This window comes from Trachemys scripta, chromosome 7 (genome assembly GCF_013100865.1).
Source record: "Trachemys scripta elegans isolate TJP31775 chromosome 7, CAS_Tse_1.0, whole genome shotgun sequence".
Lineage (NCBI taxonomy): Eukaryota > Metazoa > Chordata > Testudines > Emydidae > Trachemys > Trachemys scripta.
The window spans coordinates 22,658,139-22,670,664 of record NC_048304.1 but is presented as its reverse complement, the minus strand read 5'-3'; the positions used below and the strand labels follow the sequence as shown (position 1 = coordinate 22,670,664).

Sequence of the window (12,526 nt, the reverse complement as noted above, 5' to 3'; positions counted from 1 at the left end):
CATCTCTGTGTACTCACATATGTACAACTGGGGTCAATGGGACTGCTTGCTTCCTGATAGCAAGCAGGGTTTGGCCCTTCCTACACGAAACAACTTTTCTGGATGCACCTCGTAAATCCGAGCTGTTATCAAGTTACTGTAAAGATATAAATGAGCCTAATTCTATTTTGATTAGGAATTTGATTGCGCTTAAAATATATTTCCAAATTATGCCTCACTCTCTAGACTAGAGAAAGCAAACGATGTGACCATCTGGCAATCATGGCACTCTCACAGCTCCCTTTGTTTTCTCACTGGAGACTAGCCTGCAATAATTGCTGAGTTGGGTCCTTCCATGTTGTGTTGATCTCAAACAGGTGGATCCCTCAGTCCCCATCCATGCAATTTTCCTCTGAATAATTTTCTTATTTAGGACTCAGAAGTCATGAGGAATATCAGACAGACAGTCAGATGCTTCTTTTAATTTCTACAGTTACATCACAAGACAGAAGGTGTGTCTACAAAAGAGAATTATCCCCAAATGCCCCGGAGGGCCTGATCCTACATTCCTTGCACACCCAGAGTTCCCAGTGAAGTAATGGGAATTTGGGAGCATGCAGAGAAGGTAGGATTGGGCCCATAGTGCTGTTGAACTAAATGTCAACTGCTCAGATGGTAGCTTTATATATAATAATAATTTACACTTAATGGACCTTGTACCCCAAAAGATAATAAGATGTTTATATACATAAGATTGGTTCATCCACCCCTGAAGTGGAATGCAACAGCTGCTTAACAACACACAGCAACACTTGTAGAGTAGTTGAGCTAAGAAATCATATGCTATTTGAACATACTGTTCTCCAGGCTCTGAGAAGGCCCCCGCCTCACCTGGAGTCCTGAATCCTGCTCATTATAAACGTCCATGGATGGATTTCCATATATTAGCATTTCCGGAACTATATAATTTTGCCTTTGCAGTTTGTAATGAACAAACTCCTTTAAGGGGTTTAATATAAATGACAATAAGATAAAAATGTGCTTTTGATTTCCTCTTTAATATGTATATGTTTTGGCTCAGAGATTGCTGTATTAGTAGTTGATTATATTTTTCTTTCCTTTCCTCAGCCTTTGTTCCCACTGTGGGATTTATTTGGGCATGTTGCCTAGTTTTTAAACCATATTTTTATAGCTGCTTTTTCTTAAGATGCCAAGAGACTCTTGGACATCCATAGGCCTCCAGAAATTAAAGATTAAACGATGAAGCATAAAAGGCCTGAGTCTGCACTCTTAAGGTAGGCAATACACAAAGTACTCTATAAATGCTAAGTAGGGAGTTTTGCTAGTATTGGAACTGAAGGATCAAGCTCTTAAATTCAGTACCTGGACATTTGCCTTTAAACCCGGGAGATGATTTTCACTCAAGAGAAATTAGCTTTGACTGTTTTCCTAAGCATTTTTTATATACCATAAAGCAGGTTATAATTACAGAGGAGCCAACCAGGTGGTGTTGGGATACTGATCTGGACTCCAGGCACTACTCAGGCTTTTGGGTTTGGACTGAGTGGCTCCAAACGTTTTCAGAGCGTTCAGCCCCAAATGGCAGAAATCTCACAAGAACAACTGCACATCTGAACCAGCACAACAAACTGGGCTGCTTCTAGTTTGGGATCAGACTAGAACCAGGACCCGGGAGTGGGATCAAAGCTGGGGAAATTTAAAAGGGTATTAGATTCATTCTCTCATTTCTCTTCAGCTTGTGTATCTTTCAAGTTTCCCGTGCATCTAACGTCTGCCTGCCTGTCCATACCAAGTGCATAGCTCTGGCATTAGAGCACCCATTTCTAGCTATGGAGCCTGAAGTAATGGAGGACCTGGCTAATTGCGATGAAAAGCTTCCCACTGGATTTGCTCCTGGGGCAGTTGAATGTTTAAAATGAAATATACACGAGTTAAGAGGGAAGGTACTTTACATCTGGGGTCAGGCTTCGGTTATGGGGGGTACAGGTATGGTTTGCAAGGCTGGAAAGATACATACATATCGCCTAACCTGCATAGACCCAGATTGGGGTGCAAGGGTTTTTAAAGTGTCAGTGGATAAGTGGGCTCGGGTACGCCACCCATGTACTGAGGCGAGCAATACACCGTGCGTGGGGATTGCCTCTTTCCTGGGGTTTCCCTGGCTCGCCTCGAAATGAGGTTAGTGATTATTAATTTATTATTGACTGAACGCCAGGCTGGAGGAGACACAGGCTGCCTTGCCGTCTGGATCAGCGACCTGACTCAGAGCGCTGCTTGCGCTCTCGGGGAGATCCCGAGTTAAGTACCGGGGTCTGGGTCTCTTAGGACCCTGGGGCCTGGCTGCGGCGGGTCCCTGCCTGGCCACACGTGCACCGGGCAGAGCGACCTGCCCTGAGCCGGGATCCTCGCCGTGCCCGGCAGGCTGCTACCGCTCCACCCTCCTCTCGGAGCCGGCCCCAGTGCGCCTGCCCTCCTGGGCCCCTGCCAGCTGGGGTTTGCTCGGCACCACCGCTCGGCTCTAGGATTAACTCGGCAGCGGAACCGCCGCGGATGCGTGAATGGAGCTGGGCGCCGGCGCGGAGCCAGCGAGCTGCTCCCGGGGCCATTGACTCCACGGGCAGCTGTGAACACGCCGCGCTTCTCAGCCACGGGTAACGTCCCTTTGCACAGCTCCCTCGCCCTTCACGTGCCGGGAGCCCGGGGCTGGGGGGTGCAAAGGACCCTGGTGCATTGGAAGCCAGGGGTGTCTGTTGCATTTGAAACCAGGGCTCCTTGATGCCTTTGAAGCCCAGGGGGGTTTTATTTTATTTTGCCTGTGAAACCTTGGCTCTCTTTGGCATCTGAGCAGATTAAATGTCTCCGAGTTCTTCTTCCTCTGCCCGGTCTCGCTACTAGAGAGAGGCAGCTGGGCAAGTTGTGGTTTTTTCCCCACTCGCGATGACTGCAGCAGGGAGCTGAGTGGAGAGCCCCACTTTCTCCCCCCCCCCACCCCCCATGCCCCTTCACAGCAAGTGACAGGAAGGAAGTAAAGTTTGCAAGCAACCTGCAGCAACAGTAACTTTCTGTACAAGTCTCCCAGTGCCACACAGCTGCCTGTGCTCAAGGTGCCTTTGATGTGTGCAGCAGCTTCTGGAAAGTGGACTGCAGCTTTCCCATCCCCATCACCTCCCCTCCCACCACCACCTCAGCCCACACATGCGATTTGTTTAAGAAAAGTGATGAAATGAACAAGAAGTGATGAATTACGGGCGAGTTTCCCTAAAGAGAGATTGGAACGAGGAGCTTGGGGGAGCGGATCGCAGCCAGCACAGAAGCTTGCAAGGGGAAGAGATCTCTGTTGCCCTTTTTTTTTTTTGCAACGGAAAGGAATTGATCTGGGGCTGGGGGTGCTGAATGTTTGGCTGGGTGTTAATGTATCTTAGCGGCGATATGCACAAGGCTCTATATGCTTGTATTTGACTTGCAATGCCGGCGTCTCTCTGGGATGCAAACCCTTGCACAGGATGAAAACAGGTTTGCTGCGAATCCTCCTATATGTTTTCCTTTTCAGATGTCAGAAAGGAGCATCATAACCACACAGTGCCACCAGGCACCTCATTACTGCGCACCCTTCGCCGTTCTTTGGAGATGTTAAGAGAGATGAATCTTTTATGCAGCTGTCTCCTTGTATCCATAGTGGTGCTTTACAATTTGCACTTGATTGCAGCTAAATATTCTTTTTAAGAGCCGTTTTCCAAGACGATGTAAAATAAACACAGATGGGAGAAGGGGAAAAAAGCAGTAATGAAGCTGTGTGGTTGGGTTGTTATCTCCCCCCTCTCTAATAATGTGAACATTTTCTCTAAAAGAAATGTGAGTCTTCAGTCTCAGAGCAGTTTCAAGAAGCAGATGAGATTGAGCCCAGTTTTGTGGATCTTTGGTGGGGTGGGAGAAACATTTCCATCACTGTCAGTTGCCTTATTGACTTTCTTGAATGGGCTTACTTAGTAAATCCCTCTGCCAATATCTTTCCTGCCCCTCTTTAAAATATGTCCTGTTTTTTCCAACACCTTATAGGTCAGTCTTCTAGAATGCCTGAGGAAAATTCCCCAAGACGGAGTCCTCAGAATATCCCTTATCAGGACCTCCCTCATATGGTCAATGCAGATGGACAATATCTTTTCTGCAGATATTGGAAACCAGCCGCAACTCCAAGGTGAGCACTTTCAAATGATGCATTTGTTCTCAATAAATAAGACTCCATTAGCATAACTTAATTATCTATAGATTAAACAGTATCATAGGTGTTCATGGTGCTTTAGAGAATCAATAAAAAGGCATATCCCTGCCCCAGAGCGCTTCCAATGTAAAGATTAGAGCCTATAACTCCTTACTCACCCGAGCAGGCCTTACTGCTTGCATAAATGAGGACTACTTACTTGAGTAATGTTTTGCAAGATTTGTACTTACTTTCATTGCATGCTCAGTTGAACAGGGTGACATTTCAGTAGCCTTGGAAATATCATGCATATGATGCATTTCAGCTATAGTAGATATTTTTAATCAGATATCACCAACTTTCAGAGATGTGTGATATACACAGGCTTTCATTGCCCAGCGTTTGTCATTATTTTTAGTGTTAATAAATCAAACACTAGAGGTCTGATTCAGCTATAACAGCGGTGCTATAAATCCCAGTGCAATGACAGGTTTTTACACACTATATGTAATTTACTTCTTACTAAATTTATAGTTGGAAAATTACTTGGCTGGATCTTTCACTTTAAATTGTCTGTGGTTTCAAAGCTGAACTCAGTGATGGAACGTGGACAAATAATCAGATTAAGTAATCTCTTATTTATTCATAATCCTTTACTGTAATGGCTTCTGAGTTAGGTTATGTGTTTTTAAAAGTATGCATATGGTAGTGTGGTAGAAAATTGCCTCTGTATTTCTCTAGTTATTTATGATCTCACTTCTACCTGCCAGTCACTGTTACAAGATGCTGGCTTGATGTGTATGAATGCTAGCACTAGCTATACAGATAGGCTACATATGAAAAGACATTTGTTCCGCTGTTGTTTGTCTTTTCTGCAATCAAACCAGATTTACATTGCATTGCAGGGATAGACATTTGTGGGAAATGGCTGCCCAAGGAATAGCAGGAAGTTAAACTTTTCTGCCCCAGCTGTCCAACTCCTTTGTCACATTTCTGTTTCAGGATCAATCAGTGGGTCTTGCTGAGTAGTAGAAATGTGGCTGAGGTTAACTAGCCTTCTGCTTCAGTTCCCATAACCATTACCAAGCCGGACAGGAGTTATGTGGATGACACAAGTACTCCTGAAGTGCACATGTGGGAAAACCCAGTTTGCTGTCCTTGAAGCAACATCCACTGTTATCCTGTCACCAAACAGGTGAACTTTTGGGGCCTGATCCAAAGCCCATTAAAGTCAATCCCATTGATGACAACAGTTTTAGGATCAGGCTATAACACAACTGTCTTAGCTTAAAATCACCTGGTCCAGGCAGCAACTCAAGCAGTTATTTCTAACCCCACTGTGTCTTCCAAAAAACAGGAGGAAACTTTTTGGCATCGGTTTGTATATAGTTCCGGCACCAGCCTAAAGATTTCCTGTACAGAACAAATTTAAGAAAAACGAGCTTCTTCTGTGAAACCAGCCTGTCATGTATTATAATGCTAATTAATCATTAACTGCCCACAGTGTTCTTCACTCAGTTGTGGAATTGCATTCTCTTTTCATGTTTAATTTCTTAGAAAATTAGTGGGGAGCAGACGAGTCTTTGATCAAGAAATGAAAGGATGATGAAGTGGAAGTTAAAATTTGGTGTTTAATTCCTTGCACTAGCTCATCTTTTCAGGGCTGTGCGCACCAAGTAGTTAATTGAGAATGAGGTTACCCTAGTTTTGTAACAACAAAGTAAACAGGATCAGTGCTGCTCATTTACAAGTGGCTCTTAAGTGTGTGTGGGGTGTGTGTGTGTGTGTGTGTGTTTTAGCTTTGCTTTGTGTGTATGAGAGAGAGAGAGAGAGTGTGTAAGTAACTGAATAACAATTTACTACCTAGATCCAACTGTCCTGAATGCTCTTGGAATGTTTAGATTGAAAGAACAACAGAAAATACATTTATCTCTCTCTTCAAAAGTATTCAAGAGTTTTTCTCTTTTATATGCAGAAGCTCAGTCACTTTTATCCAACTTTAAACATTCAATGAAAATGAGATCAGGAGACCTCAGAGAAGGTTTACAGGCTCGTTATGAATGTATTCGGTTTCAAATATTGATGAGGGCAACTATTGCAATTATTATTTTAGCTACAATAAATGTAGTGTTAGTCAACTGCTGACTTGCTTTGGGAACCTTAATATTAACATGTGCTGCTGTAATGCTCAAACAGAACCTTTCATTGATCAAATCCCAGCTAAGGGCTTTAGATAGCTGCACATGTCCAAAGGTTAGTATTGACTTGGGTTCCATTGGTAGAGATTTATTACCCTTGGTCCCTTCCCAGGGGAAAGAAACAGGAAATTTGCCAAAGGTATAATAAAGTAAAATACATTGGCCAGGGGCCATGCTCTAAATGATGGCTAAATACCCCTGAGAACAGGGCCAGGTGACAGTTACTACCCCTTCTAAAGTGCCCATCTGTTACTCCTAGAAACAGGCACATTAAGGTGGATAACAGCTGCAGTAGACTGAAGGGCTGCAGCTTTGTGTCAAATGATTTGTCAGGAAAATGGGGCGTTTATAGGATCTCTTGCTTAGTGGATAGAAATATATAAGGCCTGGTCCTGTATGGCACTGAGCATCCCACAGATCCCCTTGGCCCATACTTGTGCATAGGGAATCTTTGTTACAAATGAATGTAGGGAACCGCAAAGGCCAAGGATATAGAGAGTGAACCCCCATCCCCACTGCGAGAGCCTCAGCCAGGTCTGTTGTTTTGTTGAGAAGAGATTTAGGTAGTTACCTCCTATGAAGCAAAAGCACTCTGATGTCACAGTGATGGGTATGGGATAGATAGATTAGATAATAATGGGGCTAGCGAAGGGAGGTGGTGATCTTTTCCTCTCACTCCTTTAGGGTGGGATGTTATTCCCAATGGAGCAGCTTTGGAGTGGGTGTTTTGTTCTGCTCAGCTCTCTCTGCAAACAGCAAGGCAGGTGCATTTGGGTAACACCTGTAAGTTGTTCAACTTGTTGAACCTGTTTTATTGTAAATGAAGCTTTTGCATTGAAAATGTAATTCAGAAGCCAAGTTAACACCCAAGGAAATGTTGGGAAAAGGGTAGGGACATGCTAGTGTGGTTAACAAGATCAACTAATTCATCCTAGCAATACAATAGGCATATCTTGTATAGCATGATAATGGTTAACTCTTTTGCATCAGGTGCTAACCAATGCATTGAAAGCTATAACTGGACTGTGGCTGAGCACGTTCAGGACAGGTCAGCAGTGTTTGGAGTATCAGCTAGTCATTAATACCAGGACAGGTTCACTTCTGCCCACATGTAGGACATCATGCAATAAGGGAATCCTGCCTTAGGCCTTGTCTACACTATGGGATAAATCGGCACTGCTGCAATCAATTTAGTGGGTCTGGTGAAGACACTATAAGTCAATGAGAGAGCTCTCTCCCGTTGACTTAATTAATCCATCTCAATGAGAGGCAGAAGCTATGTCAGTGGGAGAGGGTCTCCCATAGACATAGCGCGACATAGACACTGTAACGTACGTAGCTTAAGTAGCATAACTCAGATCGACTTACATTACTAGTGTAGACAAGGCCTTAGTTAAAAAATAGTGCTTACAGTAAAAAAACAAACCATAGCATTGTTAAGTCCCCGACTGGCTGTTTGAATAGAAATGAAGGCAAGGAGTTAAGAAACCCATGTTCTGTTCCCAGCATTCACAGATGTGTGGGCTTGAGCTAGTCCTATAAGCTGACACTTTTGAAAGCATCCAGAGCAGTGATGGGCAACCGTGGCCACTGGGAACCGCAGGGGGCTGTGCCTGCGGACGGTCAACGTCAGCCAAATGTCTCGCAGCCCGCAACCAGATTACCGTGATGGGCCGCAGGTTGCCCACCACTGAGCCACAGGTTTTGGACACCATCACGTTTGCGTGTACAAACTTGAGACAACTTGGGCTTTCAGAAGTGCTGAGTGGATGTAGTTCCCAGTGACTTCAGATGGAGATAAGGGTGCTCAGCACGTCTAAAAAACTCAGCTCCTGTGCTTGTCAGGTCAGACACCCCAAGCCTGAGACACCCTAAGTTAGAGGACACTTTTGAAAATGTGGATCTTGTACTTCTCAATGCGTCAGGCAAAGTCTACATTTAAACGGCTGTAGCAGCACCACGGTCATGTTTCAACACAGACACTCATTACAGCGATGGGCGGGGTTCCTCCATCACTGTAGGTAATCCAGCTCCCTGAGAGGCAGAAGCTAGGTCGATGGAAGAATTCTTCTGTCAACTTAGTGCTGCCTACACCCAGGGTTAGGCCAGCTTAACTATCTAACTCAGGAGTGTGCATTTTTCACACCCCTGAGTGATGTTGCTGCGTCCACTTAACCTTTTAGTGTAGACCTAGCCTCAGCTTCCACATCAGTAGAATGGAAATAATAATCTATCTAGCTATCTAATTGCTTATATGGCACGCATGAAGCTTATCCACCTTTGAGACGTGCCTTCCAATCTACAGCTGAAAAGAGTTAAATTACTATTAAAAATAACATTTAAAAAAACCAACAAAACGATTTTTGCATTTAATGTTTCTAGAGCCTTTATCCTTTGTAAAATCCCTTTTACTTCTTTCCAGCTCAACGGCACCAAAGGACCAACCCAATGTTAAAATAAATCCCTCTCCCTCTTGGGCTTTGCCCCTGTGGTGTAGAAATCCAAGCAGGTTTTATTTTGAATGGAGCCTTAAATCATTACATATTGCTTGCTGATTTTGGCAGTTCATTACCAGAATTTCTATAGCATTTCCAGAGAAACAGCCCAGCTCACAGCAAGGCCAAGTAATACGGTTTAATGAAACTTTCAGGCACTTACAAAATGAATAGATAAGCAACTAACCAAAGCAGAAAAAGAAAAAAAGGAAGAATGTGACAGGGTGTATAAACCCCCACCCTGATGAGGAAGGTGCAGGGAAAGCTCCTTGTGCGGCAATAGCCCTGCCTCCCTAGCCTTTTCAATCATGTATTGGTTAGTTCCAAATCCACACTGTGTTCGCCCTCCCCTTTGCACTGTACAGTTTTCTAATGATGCCGTTTGAGCTGTGTGGGGTGGAGGTGACCTTTCAGAGGTTAATGGATCAGATTCTCCTTCCACATGGGTGATACGCTGCGGCTTATTTGGACGATGTAGTCAGACCTCCACCATGTTACTCCGGCACAGCAGTAGATTGCCCAAGCAGGCCTGATCACCAACCCGGTTCAGAGCAAATCTGGAAATAAAAGAACCATGTACCTGGGCTGTACGGTGGGAGGCGGACATATACACACATCTGTGGACAGGGCGCAGGCTTTGACCAACTACTCGATACCCACGCCCAAAAAGCAAGTTAGACAATTTTCAGGGTTGGCTGGATACTCCAGATGCTTTGTCCCTAATTTTGGCACCATTGCAGCCCCACATACATCCGTGACAAGAAACCACACAAAGTGTAGTGGTCAGACAATTGGGATGCAGCCTTTAAAATGTTGAAAGAGACGTGTCATGATCCCGCACTCTTCAGACCGCTCGAAGGAGTTTATACTTCAGACAGACGCATCAGACAGGGGGCGGGGATGCTCTCCTAGATCTCGGAGGGAGAGGAACTCCCCATATTGTATTAAAGTCAAAACCACATGAAAGGACCTTCTCTGTAACAGAAAAGGAAGCCCTGTTCCTGAAGTGGGCCATCGACACTTTACCTCATGACCTATTAGGGAACCCCTTTTTGCTGCTTACAGATCATGCACAATGAATGACACAGACGTGAGAATCATACATTGGAACCTCTACAACCATACTAGTTCCAGGTGCCTCATTGGCCAGGCAAAGCTACAGTAATATAATATAGCACGGATGCTATAATGCACAAGGAAGGCAAACCCACCCCAGAAGGTGACACGCCTGTGTCGTTTTTGGGGGGAGGGTATGTGACAGGGTGCATCGCCATGCTAATGAGGCAGGCACCAGAAAGGCCGTGGGGGAGCGGGGCTAGCCCTGTCTCTTGAGCCCTGTCAATCATGTACAGTAGAGAGCAGGCCTTTCAAAAGGAGGAGATTGCAGTCATCTAGGGCAATGGTTCCCAAACTGGGGTTCATGAACCCTTGGGGGGGGTCGCGAAATGTTGCAGGGAGTCCTCGGGAAAAAATGTCAGACAGAGTTGTCCCTAGGGACCCCGGGCAGCATGGGGCCAGCAGCCCAGAACCCCTGGACTTCCAAGAGGTAAGCAGATCAAAGCAAGCATATCTATCACACTGAGGAGATTTAAACTTCAAGACTTCTTATAAGAAATGGAAAGGGAGGTGGATATTTTTTGCTGTTTTAAAAATGAAATAGGCAGCTAGTGTTGTTTTAAAAATCATTATGAAGAACAAGTTTAAGCTTTGTTGTAACCTGCGTTGTTTGCCTGGACTGCTCAAGACCTGAATGCTTGTGTAGGAGGAATGATTTGAGTTGGCTTCTTAAATACCTTCATCCTGTTTCATCTGATACTCCTTGATGAAACATAGGAGCCTTGTCTTATAACAGGCTTATTCAAAGTGATACAAGCTACGAAAGTGAGATCTTGGAAGAGTGTTGCCATTTTCATAATGTAATAAAAATACTGTAATTATAAATAATAACTAGTGTGTAATAAGCCTGTCATAAAACAAATTTTATATTTCCAAGATCACTGCTTTTATCATTTATACTCAGGTAAGGGAGAAAATCCCTGGAAATATTCATTTTTAGGAGGGGGTTCGCAAGACTTGACATTTTAGTGAAAGGGGTTCACAGGTTGTTAAAGTTTGGGAACCACTGCTGTACAGGAAAAAGCTACAATGGTATAAGCAGATGTATACTGGTATAACTGTGTCCACAGTGGGAGGGGGAGGGGATTGTGCCATTTGCATATGGTATACAGGTCTGTCTCATCTTACGCGGGGGTTCCGTTCTGCGGTTAGCGCATAAAGCGAAAACCGCGTATAGTCAAAATTACATTGAGTTCAATGGCGGGTGGAATCGCCCGCACTACAGGTACAGTATTAAAATTGTTATTTTTCTCTTGTTTTTTGTTTTTGTTTTTGCCGACCACGTAAAGCTGAAATCGTGCATGTTAAATGCGCGTAAGATGCGACAGACCTGTAGTTAAAGCACTGCAACTTTGATGTGTAGAGAAGGCTTACGGATATGTTCTACACTGCAAAAAAAATGTAGTCTTAAATTGGGTTAGCTAACCCATGCTAAAATAACAGTGAAGACACAGCAATTTGGCTTGGCAGCTTGAGAGCAATCCCAAGTTGCTATAAGCTTAAACTTGAACTCAAGTTGAGAACCCCAGTAACCATGTCTTCATCACTACTAGTTCAGCCCAAGTTAAGAACACATATTTTTTTGCAGTGTAGACACACCCTCAGAGTCAAACCCTACTCCCACACTAGTAATCCCTGTAATGTGAAATGCACTATTTGCATGAGTGAGGGGAGAAAGGTTTAATCTTAAGTCAGTGGCAGAACCCAGAACAGAACTCAAGTCTCCTGACTCCATGTCCTGAAAATCAACTACACAATCGTCCTTCTTCGCGTCTCATCCTTCCTCCCCTATCAATCTTCACATGGCTGGAGAGCACAAGTCCAAGAATGTGTCAGGCTGGAGGCACCTGGATAGCTAAAATAATTCTGCTTTCATTTCAATTGCCTAAGGGCCAGCTTGGAATCCCATATCTATGGCATTCATCATGGAGCGCTCCTAAAAGCAGCTCCTGCTCTCATACAGGTATCCACAGTGCTGCATTGCTTTCATTTTACATTCAAGAGTGTTGCACACCTGGGCTCAGAAACTGACCCTACTGCTGCAGGTGTCCCAAAGACACAGGCAGGATAATAATAGCTGCTATTCATGAAGCAGCTTGTTTGCCTTTTTCTTGGGTCCCAGTGCAAAACAAAGACAGATTTGTTTATGTGGAATATTCTTGTGGTAACTGGTAAAAAATCATCCTACTAATGAAGGCGGTTGGAAACATCTACAGCAAGAATAGAAGCAGCCCTTCTGGCTGTCAAAGAGTCCCTCATATTTGAAGCTGGTTTGTTTTTTTTCCCTTGGAAATGAAAAAAGAAAAAAAATCATAAAAGGATGTTCCATTTCCAGTTAAGGTAATTCACCATGGTGCAAAGAAAGTATTAGCATTAAGGAGAAGCATAAATGATTGAGATATAGAAGAGGGAAACATTTAGAAATACAGGCAACAATACAACACTATAGTACATAAAGCCCTGAGTGTTGATTTGACAGTGTTAATCTTTAAGCAAAAATATGTTACTTCTTCTATGTG

The 12,526-nt window shown here is 44.0% G+C and overlaps 1 protein-coding gene across 3 annotated transcripts in view; it reads left to right on the top strand.

The window, feature by feature from the left end:
* The first annotated feature begins 2,259 nt into the window (after window positions 1-2,259).
* The window catches only part of MGLL (monoglyceride lipase), an 89,500-nt gene continuing 79,233 nt past the window's right edge, over window positions 2,260-12,526 (top strand). The window contains exons 1-2 of one of the 3 annotated variants that reach the window (XM_034775865.1): window positions 2,260-2,651; window positions 4,057-4,195. In XM_034775865.1, coding sequence (XP_034631756.1) covers window positions 4,071-4,195 — 125 coding nt within the window. In that variant the 5' untranslated portion in view covers window positions 2,260-2,651; window positions 4,057-4,070. Of the gene's footprint in view, window positions 2,652-3,051; window positions 3,514-3,601; window positions 3,853-4,056; window positions 4,196-12,526 lie in introns of those variants that run through there. The other 2 variants (XM_034775864.1, XM_034775867.1) reach the window with 2 other exon arrangements.